Here is a 13154-nt window from a genome sequence, read left to right as displayed (position 1 = left end):
GGTTTATTAATATTTTTTATTTTGAGTTAAGAAATGATTATATTAATTGTTATAGAAATTAATGCAATATTAAGTTATATTAACAATAGGCAATGCTGTATATGCGAATGTCTGTGTGCGATGTAGACAGCATTCAAAAGTTTATCAAGAATAAATATTACATATAAGTACTTCAAATTAAATAGCCCTGCAAGAAACATTTTATGCATCCTAAAGTCTTATCCATTAATTGATCCTCTTTTTTTCTGTAATAAATGTATTATTCCTTTATATTCATTATGTCCCCCTTAATTTCGATCTCTTAACATTCCGAATCTAAATGATAAATGCTGACATGCCATTAAAGCTTTGATTATGCTATATGGCTGGGATTTAAAAAAAAAAAAAAAAAAATATATATATATATATATATATATATATATATATATATATATATATATATATATATATATTCATTTTTAGTCTAATTATAACCTTTATAGTGTTTCATTGTCGAGTGAATCATTCACGTTCCATTTGTAAATCGTATGGTCACACACGGGCATTAATACAATCATAAAGTCAAAACTTTATTGGCATAATTGTCCTTCACAATATTTGCTAAATATATGCCAAATAGCATATACAGAAAGTTATTTAGGTTAAGCGATTCACAATAAAGAAAAAAGTAGATAGCTCTAAATCACTTATTATTTATTATTATTATAGGTTATTATTATTTCAATACCTGGTTAGGGCTATTTATTTTTAATGCCTGACAATTATGCCAATAACGTTTTGACTTTTTGATTGTATTTATCCCCGTGTGTGACGATAAATGAGCATGTTTTCATTTACAAATGAAACTATGTGAATGATTAATTTCTCAGTAAAACAGTTTAGTATTTATATAGTCTAGTCTATTAATTAGACGAAACAAAATAAAATATGTTCAATTCAACCTTTAAACTACATTCCAGTAAAAATCAGTCATATAGCATATGTCAAGCATTTACAGAATCATTTACATGAACGTTAAAGAGAGCCAAATTAAGGGGTGGAAACGCACGAAAATAAAAATATATACAAAAATAACAGGCTAATAAAAATAATATTAGTAATAGTAATAATAATGATAATGATAATAATATTAAGACAAATACGAAAAAAAGACTATTAATAGAAGGAATGTAAGCCTATTTTACTGTGTGACGATAAATTATTTCCAAATGAAACTACGTGAATGATTCACTCTTCAATTATTTGTCTATTAATTAGACTAAATAAAATACAATATATGTTAAATTTAACCTTTAAACTGCATTCCAGTAAAAACCCCAGTCATAGAACCTTTACAGTATCATTTACATTCAGAATGTTATGTAACGAGATCAAAATGAAGGAAAAAAAGAACGAATATAAACGAATAATACAAATATTACGGAAAAAAAGAAGGTCAGTCAATGGACAAGATTGTGGGATGCATGAAATGTTTCTTGCAGGGCTATTTAATTTGAAGTAGGCCTACATGTATGTAAACACTTGTGAAAGCTGTCTACATTGCGCACAGACAGCATTAGCATATACAGCATCGCCTATATAATTATTTAATATTGTATTAATTTCTATAACAATTAATATAATAATTTCTTAACTCAAAATAAAATATCTCAAATAATTCTGGGTTACTAATGTCACGCAGGTTTGTTTATTCATTAAACTCGTGGCCACGAGAAATGCATGTTGAGCAAAAATACATTTCACGAAAATAATATAAAGATTACAAAACAAAGAAAACAAATGGAATGAGGGATAAGCTTTAAAGTTCACGTAAAAGCCAAATATTAAGCGGCATCCTTCATGTTTTCTTTATTCAGCAAATACTTTAGTTTTGAATTAGGCTATGTTCAGCTTCTGTTTTTTTTTTTTTTTTTTTTTTAGAAAAACGTCCGAACACCGGTCTCAAAAGTAGAAGCGAAAGTCTTGTTTCCACCAGCGCGGCATTTTTTTATTCACCGTAATTGATGGATGTCTAAAACAAAAATAAGGGGAATCCTAAAACATAAATATACATTTCTTAAAATAATAACATCTGAACTTCGTACACAACAATACGGCAACGACTTAACAACAGGACACATTATTTTATTTTAAAGTAGCTTGTACACCAATGGATTTCAGATGTCGGGATATTTCAGACTGCATCTCCACAGCATAATCACTCTAATATTAAACATACGGGTCAGGAGGCGGGTCGGGTACAATATTTAATTTTTTTATTCGGCGGTCCGAGTTGCGGGCGGGTTAGTTGAAAACGTCGGTCGGGTTCGGGTTGTTTATCCACTGACCCGCGCATCACTGGTGTCAGGGCCGTGGACACTAATGTTTTGAAAAAAGTGGAGCGAGTGAGGAAAGCTTTCCCCTTCTCCCTGGCATGCATTTGAATGCTGAATTCGAAATGCAACTGAATGCAGTCGGAATCCGCCCCCAGCACCCCCAAAATAGTCTCCAAATGTTGATTACAACAAGGCAACAGACAGCATTCAACACCCCACCCCCACTCTGCCATTCATAAACATTTCGCTCTTTATACTGCATGCCGCATAACGCTGATGCCTCACTACCGGCTACTTTTCAGAAAACTGAAAAAAAAAAAAAAAACACTTCCCTTTGGTTTCCCAGAACAGACTTAAGCCTAGTTCCAGGCTAAAATGATGTAAATCGGAGCTGTTTAAAGAGGAATAAAAAAAAATAAAAAAAACTTGTACTGATCGTTGGTCGGAGATTCAATCCGCAGTTCGTGAATGGAAGCTGTTAAGAGACAGACTTAACGAACTTCTCCAAAATAGAAGAACTACTTTTCCACTTTAAAAAAAAAGAAAAAGAAAAAAGGTGGAAAAAAATTGCATAACTCACTGGAGCACTTTTGATACTTAACAATTGTATTCGTTGTCAGTCATATAAGCTTTATTGTTTTGAAAAATGAGCCTTCTGTTTATTTGTCTAAATTATTTTCTATATTAGGATATAATACTAGGCTATAGTATTTACATGGACATTAGGCCAAATCTACATGGGTTTCTTCCCTTTCACTTCAATTAGTTTTTAAGAAAAAAAAAAAAAACTGCATGGGCAGTGCGCCATCATAATGTACAGCATCAAAAATGTAAGAACAAATCTGAAGCAATAATAATAATAATAAAATTAATTATTAACACTCCTAAAAGTACAGTATACACTTAAGTTAGGTGACCTAACCCTAGTTGATAGTTTATTTCAACTTTTCAATTATTTCATTGATTTACAAATAAACAAATGCCTTTCCGATGTGATATAAGTGAAAAGGGAGACGATTTCGAAAATGATTTCACCAAATGGCGGACGCGAACTCGGGTCTCCCGCGTCAAAAACGATATGTTATTCGTATTATCACTTGCGCCACTGAAAATGTTGCGCAATAGCCGTCTTTTGTAATATTTGTAAATATGGCCTATTTGCATTGTGTAAAAACATTAAATAAAAGGCACCAGACTACAGAAAATGGCATATACTAAAGTATTTTTTTTCTGGGGGAGGACCCACCCACATTTATTTTGCTGCCGACGCCCATGCTTGATGATGAAGTATAGTCTATAGGATATAACAAAGTGCTTTTCCAGTCCCGATTCCACGAGGTTTTATTCCGCATCCACCCGCTCCCGCTATATTAACTATATTATTCGCCCGCTGCCCGCTTAGAATAAATTTCTAAGCACCAAAATCGCAAAAACAAATCAAAATAATAATAATAATAATAATAATAATAATAATAATAAATTAATTAATTTTTAACTCTATAAAAACTGTAGTTTATATTTATCCTCTCCATTTCTATTTTTCTATACTCAAATTAATTGTCAGTGTATCTAAAATTGTGTATCTTAGAAAAAGAAAAAGACGAACTACCTCTTAAACAAGCATATCTTAATTTGATGTTGCTTTAAAACGCTGAAATATATAATGTATTTTATTCTAAAGGTGAAAGTTGTCGAGTTATTTAACTGCCCGCGGCGCCGTCAGGATCTTTTTTTCCCCCTTTAATTAAGTGGATACAGCTTACAATACTCCTTCAAGAGTACGGGATTGCTCAAAACTATGCTATTTTACATATTTCTGTTATTTGTGTACAATCACAATGAAAAAACAGATGTGTATGCTATTTGTAAAAAAAAAAATGGAAACAAGATATTATTATTATTCATTCAGAAAAGAAAAACATATTTTTCTTATATGGGCCTATTTTATTTATTATTATATACAGGTTTATTGGGTTTTTCTCTGTGCATAAACTCTGTGCGTGAGGTTCTGATGTTTATGCTGCTTCTTGCTTGTGTATAATTAATCCCTGAAAACGAATTTAGCGGTTTACGTCAGTTGTCGGTTGGAAAAATAAAATAACCGAAATTAACATTTCTATTTCCGATGCAGTCTAATAAATGTTCATCAGGAAAACAAAGAAAGAAAACAAAATAACAATACAACTGCACCTGCTTATGAATAGGCTATCTTTTTGCTATTGGTTTGAACCATAATTTCAGGAAAGAGGAATCATTGAACTATTGTACTGGTATTTGTGACCAATGCCCCCTAGAGCTGGCCATGGTGTTTGGCTACAGAATGTTGTTCCTTGCGCCACCTGGTGGATATTATATGAAGTGCAACAACGTTGTAAAAAAATCTAAAAAAGCCGCTGCGGTAGGACGCGTGGCCACGCGTGCCGAATTGCAGGCTGCCGCGTGAAAATAGACGCATTTTTAATGGCCAGATCTGTATTAAGGTGGGATATGGGTAAGTTTAGGGACAGGTTTTGTGGTATGGGTAGGTTTAAGGGTGGGTTAGGGTGTAAGGGATGGGTGTACATTGGTAATTACAGAAATTAATTACAAATGTAATTACATATAGATAAAAAAAACAAGTACAAAGTAAAAACATGTATGTACACAATAAGTACATTGTAATAAAATTATTAATTGAAATGTAAGTACATAGTAGTTAAGGCCACCTAATGTAAAGTGGGACCTTTTATACAAAAAGGCATTGGACAAATACTTTTTCTAAGCAGGAACAACTATGAAGCTTTTAGATTTGAAGGCTCGTGTGTAAAAACTGTTTGAGGGCATGCAAAATATAGACAACAGGACTTTTGGTGCACACTCTCTTGCACTTGTGTGGATGTGTCAAGCATAGGCTTATGACTTAAATTACCTTGGAGTCCAGTTTTTGTTTCATATATGCCCCATTAGCAGCAGTCAGAATGTTGTTAAGTGTAATGAACACATATCCAGGGAGGTCAAAAGCTAAATCCGTACTGTAAAAGTCAAATTAAGGCAAATTAATTAAAGAAAGATAAAAAAAGAACATTAAAACATAGTCACAAAAAACTTTGCTTAAAAAAGCCTGACCAGAAAGTTTAAAACATTAAAAGCATGAAGTTGGTTCATGAAGTATTTAAAGACAGACAGAACCAAAATCTACAAGAACACTGACCAAGCAAATAAATATAGTAAACAACAAGATAAAAACAACAAATTATTTTCATGTTACAAAGTGGTTGCTAAGGCGTTCTGTGTGCATGGCCGCAAGGGCACTGCTAGGCATTTGCTATGATGTCCTGGATGGTTACTAAATTGTTGCTAGGTGGTTGTTAGAATTTTGCTATGGTGTTCTGGGTGGTTGGTATGCTACTCTGTATGGTTGCTAGAATACTTTGGGTAGTTGCTAGAGTATTGATAGGAAGTTGCTATGTGGTTGCTAGTTGGGTTTAGGAGTGTTGCCATGCAATTGCTAGTATGTTTTATTACGTTGTTAGCTTGTCTTAGCATGTTGGTAACATGTTTCTAGTCTTAGCACATTTATATTGTTTTAGCATGTTTTAACATGTTTCTAGCATGTTGGTAGCATGTTTGAACACATTTTTAGCATGTTGCTATATTTGTAGCATGTTTAACACTTGGTTATCATGTTATAGTAGTGATGTATGTCTCGAGACCGGTCTTGGTCTCGAGACCACTTTTACGTGGTCTCGGTCTTGTCACGGCCTTGACGGTCTTTGGTCTTGGTCTTGTCTTGGTCTCGGACCTCTCGGTCTTGTCAAGGTCTCGCTTTCTCAGACCGTCATAGTTGTCGGGGTTTTAGCAGTACTACACCTTCCACAAAAAAAAAAAAAAAAAAAAAAAAAAAAACACTACACGCTCTAGAATCTTTGGTATCCACGACAACACAACGTTTGATAATGCAACATTAATATTTTGCGCCCTTCAAATCAAATGCAACCAATCACATGCATGTATTTTTTTTTTTTTTTTGGCGCTCATCCATCCATATAACGTTATGCCCTCTATATTACTAAATAAATGGTCTTTTAAATATCATCTGCATATCTCTGTTGTGTTGAATAAACATTAGGCCTAATCCAAGTTTATAATTGTGTCTTCAATTTGATGTTACGATTTCATCTACACATTAAGTATAATTTCAATTGGTTACATATTTCTCATTCTTTAGACAGTTGTTGGAGGAGCAAGATGGTGTTGGGGGTGTTTGATGTTCTGTCAGATGAACCAGTCAGTACCAGTAATGTCAGTCCTCAACAGTATACAAAAGTTAAGGGAGTCTCAATCCTCTAATAGTGCAGTAACAGCCGTCATACAATTGCTACACATAGTTGATCTCAACCAGTCTGAAAAAACATTTACAGTGAGCTCAGTCACACACATGACATGGTCTGTCTCTGTATTGCTCTGCAAGTTGAAGTAATACCGTCTAAAATGTATTGAATGTAAACTGTGGCTGAACCCTAGTATGCTGCTGTTCATACAAGTTATTGCGTAGCTTCAACACTAGTCTGTTTTTTTTTCTCCGGCCTCGACTTGGTCTTGGTCTTGACATGGTCTGTCTTGGTCTTGGTCTTGGTCTTGTCTTGGTCTCGATACCTTCTGGTCTTGGTAGTGTCTTGGTCTCGGTTTAGGCGGTCTTGACTACAAGTCTATGTTATAGCACATTAGGTAATATGTTGCTAGTATGTTTTTGTATGTAGCTTGCATGTTTCAGAAAATTCTGTAAGCTGTGTCCCAATTTAGAGACATCACCCTTCGAGCGTTGTTAGAGGGGACGGTCTAGAATTAAAAAAAATGCATATAATGCAAATATAAGTCAAAGTTATTGCACTACCAACTGGCAGCAGGAAGTGTGTCATTTTCAAAATGCATTAAAAAGCTTTGCTTCAGTTTGCTTCAAATTTCATCAGAATACTGTCAAAGGCTCTAAACATGCTTAAAATGTAATGAAACCCGACACACTCATCTAGTGCTGGAACTAACGATTATTTTGATAATCGATTAGTTGGTGATTATTTTCTCGACTAATCGATTAGTTGGATTAATTTCCAATTTTATTTTATTTTTTTTTTAAATCACACTATTTCACATTCTGAATGCTATGAAAACACAGTGCTTAATTTACAACAATTCATAATAAAGTCATAATGAAGAGAAAATACAAATATCTGAAGAAAAACACACTAACAAGCAGAAAATACAGTGTTTCTGCTATTTATTCTGCCGTGGCGGTGTTTAGTGTCCCGCCAACAGCAGCAGCAGCAGCGAGCGCAAGTGCCTTCAGCAGAGTTCCACGTTCAAATGCACGCAGTAAGCTAACTGGCCGCAAAGCCCCAGCTAAAGTAATTACCATGAATGTGCTCGGGAAAAGTAAGGAGATATTCAAATTATTTATTAATAAACTAGTATTTAGAGTCAGTGTCGCAAAGATGAAGTTGACGATCCTAACTCGCCATCTGCTCACTGGATGCGCTTTTAAAGCCTAAATGCATCTTTATGGATTAGGCCTATAGCTAATGAAAGAGTTTTGTTTTCGATTTCAATTATTTCGTTTTATAGTAGTGAAGTAATAATAATGTAAAGTCAATTTATTACTCTTACATTTATGAGCAAAAATGAAGTTTCACATAGCGCTGGCGGCACCATGTCCTGCAAAAGCTTTCACTCTCCACACAAATGATTGGATATGCGCCTAGTAGTATACATTTATCTAGGTTAAACGATTAAACTAATATTGTTATATGCTTTAAATCGTGATGACTTGAGAAGGCTAAATTGATCTGTCTGCCTGATTGGCTGACAAACATTCTAGAGGTGTGCATTATTTTCAGGGAAACGCACGGCGAATGTAGTTCCAGGCAGCTTTTGACCGCAGTAGATGTCTATATCACTTCGCCACACGATTTCAGTTATTTCAAAGGTCCTTACAGCCCACTAACAGCAAAATAACCAAAACCCACAATGACACTTGCCAAACTAATAAATACAGTAAACAACAGGATAAAACGACAGATTATGTCCATGTTTTTTCCACAATATTACGTTTTATTATGTACGGAAAGCACAAACTCTATTTCTCTCGCTCTCTCTCACTGACAGACGCACACACACACACAGTTAGCACTCGCGCTAATGTTGTTAGAGCTGTTCTGACGATTAACAACTTAAAAACTACATGACAGTTCTCACAAGCGAGGTAACAACGGCGTGGTCTTGATGCTGCCAGTCACCTTTGAGAGACACACAGACTTGAGAGAGTTAATTCATGCACTTAATATCTCTCTCCGTCTGTATGCTTGTCTGTCGGTCTGTCTAAACTTCATTATTAACTGTTAATTTGCTATCAACGGCTCAAGCGTCATTACTAGTTCTAAAATGACGTTTTGGAACTAGCAACGAAGCTGTTCCCAGCCGGCACATGACCGACCTTCAACGTTGAAATTTGGTTGAAATAAGGTCAGTTGTTGTTTCAACAGTGAAACAACGTTGATGTGACGTTGAATGCTAAATGGTTGAAGATCAGTCAACACATGACCGAAATTCAACGTTGAAATTTGTTTGAAATTAGGTCAGTTGTTGTTTCAACGGTAAAACAACTTTAATAAAACTTTGAATGCTAAACGGTTATATATACCTTCAAAAGCAAGTGTTTAAATTATAATATTAATAATAATAATAATAATTAACAAGGTTAACTTATAAATCAACATAAGATCATGTCTTCAGCATTCAAAGAAATGTTTGCCTTTTAAATGATTATGGACATTATTATTTCATGAAACTTATTATAAAATATAAGTGTAGCCTATATGTTAAATATAAATCATCACCAACAATAAAACTAAATACATTTCGCTACCACATGCTGAAACAATTCCTATTGGTTGTTTTACCTTACTGCTTTGATCATGACTGGTTCATCTGGCTGTCATTCAGGAAACTGAGAGGTGAAACTGCGCGCCTTTGTAATTTAAAAAATTTGACCGTTATCGCATTTTCTAGTGAGGCTGTGAGCTGCATAGACTGTATGAGAGCTGCTGCTTACCGAAATTATTCAGTTGTTCCCGAATTATTTTATATTTTCCTGTTATATTTTTATTTTGAGTGTATTTGAATTGTGAGATCTCAACGGAGAACAAAAACCAGAACACAGAGGAAATCTGCGAGTCTCTGAAAACATACAGCACTGGCTAAATCAGGTAAGACAATAAGTATTTATTATTACCTTTCAAAAATAGTACAAGAGTTTACAAATTGGTAAAGGACATGTAAACTACAGAAGTTAAATACTTGAGTGTGTGATTGTAATACTTGAGTGTGTAATAAAGTTAGCTGCTTTATTACAGACGGCAAAAGTTAGATGCTAATCGCATTTAGAGCGCTAGCAATATTAGCTCATCTGGTCGTATATATATCTGGTGTTGTTGTGTGTTGCTAGTATTTGTTAATGTCTGTCTTTTAGAGATTCACATTTTTCGATATAAATGCCATGCATTACTGCAGGTGTGTTTGCATTTTAATCCTATAATAACAGTCCTAAAGATGACATGTTTTATCTTTCTTTTCTGAATATCATATAACAGCAAATGTCTTTAATTAAAATGAATTAAGATTGTTTAAAGGAATGGTTTAAAACGAAAAACAGCTTTTTAAGAAAATTTCAGTAAACCATTTATTCTTTCTCCTTGTAGAGTCATTAAGGATCCAGCTTATTGGCAGTTTGGTAAGGAAATGTTCATCTGCTACTTTGCACTGTCAGTTCTGGTATGGATTCATTGATCTTTTGTTATAAGTTTATTTAATGCAATACAAATGTACTCACTATGATTTTACTTGTTTCACTAAGTACACTGTTTAGTTAGAATTGTGATTAAAACCATGTTTTAAATTTTAATCTGAATACATCGAAATGTGTTTAATGAAGTATTGTGCACTTTGTTTCCAACTCTACTGTTATTGGACTGTAAAGTAAAAATATTGTACAAGATATGTTTTGTATGTTGAGTGTTTTGAATTTCATTTTATGAAATTTTATTTTTGGTGTTTTTGTTTATGCAGGACAGCACAGAAAGCACACAAGTGGGAGAGAGAGGAGAGGACAGCATCAGAAAGGACACAGAGCTGGGACTCTTTCAAAGATCACCCGAAGCACAACCATGATATATGCACAAGACTGTTGTTTTTATCAGAATTTGAAGAAACATTTTGGCTTAATATAATAAATACATTTCATTTAAGGTATTTCCTGCGTAAAGAATTTTAAGGCGATTGATTTTTGATCCCTTCACCACCAACATGGTTTCTGTTGCAGATTCCAGTCTTTTACCCATTTCCTCTGCACAAATGTACACATCTCTTATAATGAGACACATTTGTAAACCTATTTTCACAGAACCATAGTTAACCACCAAATAAGAGATCAAGTGGTTTTAGTCAAAAAAGGTTTCTCTTGTGCAGCACAAAATATGCATGTTATTGCAAAACAACTTTGAGTCTTTAACCTTCTGGGGTCTAGGGATTTGGAGAAGTTTAAACCCTGACATCTGTGTGTTTTTTTTTCAGTATCTGAAAAAAAATACACTACGAGTCAAAAGTTTTTGAACAGTATTTTTTTTTTTTATTAAATAATTTCCTTCTGCTTTATGATATTTGTATTATTTAAAATAATATTTAATATTATTTAAAATATTTTAAAATGTAATTTATTCCTGTTGCTCCAGTCATCAGTGTCACATGAAATTTTAGAAATCATCCTAATATGCTGTTCAAGAAACATTTATTATTATCAATATTTAAGCAGTAGATTTTTTTTTTCAGGATTCTTTGATGAATAGTAAGATCCATTTACTTGAAATAAAAAATAATTTGTAAAATTATATACCATACTTCAAAACTTTTATTTAGCAAGGATGCTTTACATTGATCAAAAGTGATAATAAAGACATTTATAATATTACAATAGATTTCTATATCAGAGAAATTGTTTCATTTTCAGTTCATCAAAGCAAACTGAAAGAATTCTACTGAGCTGTTTCAACAATTTTTTGGAGCAGCAAATCAGAATATTAGAATGATTTCTGAAGGTGACTGGATCATGAGTAATGGTGATAAAAAAATTCTGTTTTGACATCACAGGATTAAATTACATTTTCAAATATCTTCAAATGAAAAACATTTTAAATAGTACAAATATATTTTATTCAAATTTTCTGTACTTGGATTGGTGAGCAGAAGAGACGTAAAAAACATTTAAAATTTTACTGTGAGAAACTTCTGACTGGTAATGTGTAATAAAGTCTGATTACTTTGTATTCATCACAAACTGGGCTACAATAACATGTGAGCAGAATTAATGTATTTGTATTGTTTTTGGAAAATGTTTTCGACGGGTTTTTATTTTGATTTATGCAGTGTATGTTTCCAAAATAAAACTTGTTTTACAATATTGATAATGTGTTAGTTTATTGAAGTTGATACCATTGCTGCTAGTCATTTGATTTTTAACTAACATGTATGTACAGTGTTGATCTAAATGTAAACTGGTTGTAATTGAATGTACAGTTGTGTATTCACCGTTGTTGAAAGGTAAGTAAGACGGTGAAACTAAGTAGCGATTTCAACGGTGAATCAACGTCATAATATCAACGTTGAAAATTTTTGCAAATCCGAAAGGTTTTTCACCGTTGATTCAACGTTGACAGATGACCATAAACAGAAAGGTAAGAGGGTGAAACAAAGTCGCGATTTCAACGGTGAATCAACGTTGTTACTTCCACGTTGAAAAGACGTCACAATATCAACGTTGACATTTTTTGCAAATCCGAAAGGTTTTTCACCGTTGATCCAACCATGGTACCTGACGTTGTTTCAACGGTGAATCAACGTTGAAATGCCGGCTGGGTTGGATGAGCTGCGTAAGAAATTAATCCTACTCACAATAGCGTTTTAAGGAAAAAAAACGGACGAATGTCTTGAAATATATCATTTGATCGATGTCTTGAGGTGTGGTAACTGTAGTATAAGCGGAATAATTGACTTCGGTCCGTAGAATTCTACGAAAATAATGCACACCCGAGGTGTAACGGCCACTCCACTCGCCACTCGGGTGTGCATTATTTTCGTAGAATTCTACGGACCGAAGTCAATTATTCCTTACATAGTCTATTTAACACTTATTTAGGCTACTTTCATTTTTAAATGTATTATTTCGTTTATTTTATGTATTGTAATTTTAGCGATTTTTTTAGACTGCTTGTTCACCGACGGAATTGCTCAAATAAACATGCACGTTTGTGAATAATGTTTAAGCCTCATTTATTTATCTATAAAACACCGCACCACCGGCGGTGGTAAAAATCTGCCACCGTCACAGCCATACAATTCCTACCCTCCATAAATAGGTATGTGCACTACATGTTGTATTTAAATCTAAATTTAACATTCAACGACAGATGTTTCAGCACAATAAATGTTTTCGTGCTGAGTATTAATTGTCTCCCGGTCTGTGTTCTGTTTTCCTGGCTGATGCTCATTCAGTAAAGATTTAAACTTAACACAGACTGCCAGAATGGACTTTTATGCATAAATGGAAATGCTTGTGTGAATTTGTGACATTTACAGATACAGATATGACTGTAAACTGAAAGTTTTCATGCTGAGGATGCAAACGGATCTCAAAGCATCTCACAGGGCAAGCCATTACGCTATAAGCTTCAAGTTTAAAATAAGGAATTCTCATGTTTTGGGCAGCTTGGATCAAGTAACTCTCCTGCAGCATCTCAGTCTGTTTCCTCCACTATT

The 13154-nt window shown here is 33.7% G+C and overlaps 1 protein-coding gene across 2 annotated transcripts in view; it reads right to left on the bottom strand.

The window, feature by feature from the left end:
* The window catches only part of slc35d1b (solute carrier family 35 member D1b), a 38083-nt gene that overhangs the window by 17448 nt on the left and 7481 nt on the right, over positions 1-13154 (bottom strand). For both annotated transcript variants that reach the window (XR_012356863.1, XM_073849789.1), the window contains exon 7: positions 5224-5326. Coding sequence is in view for 1 of the 2 variants with exons in the window: in XM_073849789.1 (XP_073705890.1) it covers positions 5224-5326 (103 nt within the window). In the remaining variant the exon portion in view is untranslated. The remainder of the gene's footprint in view (positions 1-5223; positions 5327-13154) is intronic.

This window comes from Garra rufa, chromosome 10, assembly GCF_049309525.1.
Source record: "Garra rufa chromosome 10, GarRuf1.0, whole genome shotgun sequence".
NCBI classification, from domain to species: Eukaryota; Metazoa; Chordata; class Actinopteri; order Cypriniformes; family Cyprinidae; genus Garra; species Garra rufa.
This window is presented reverse-complemented; position numbering and strand designations above follow the sequence as displayed.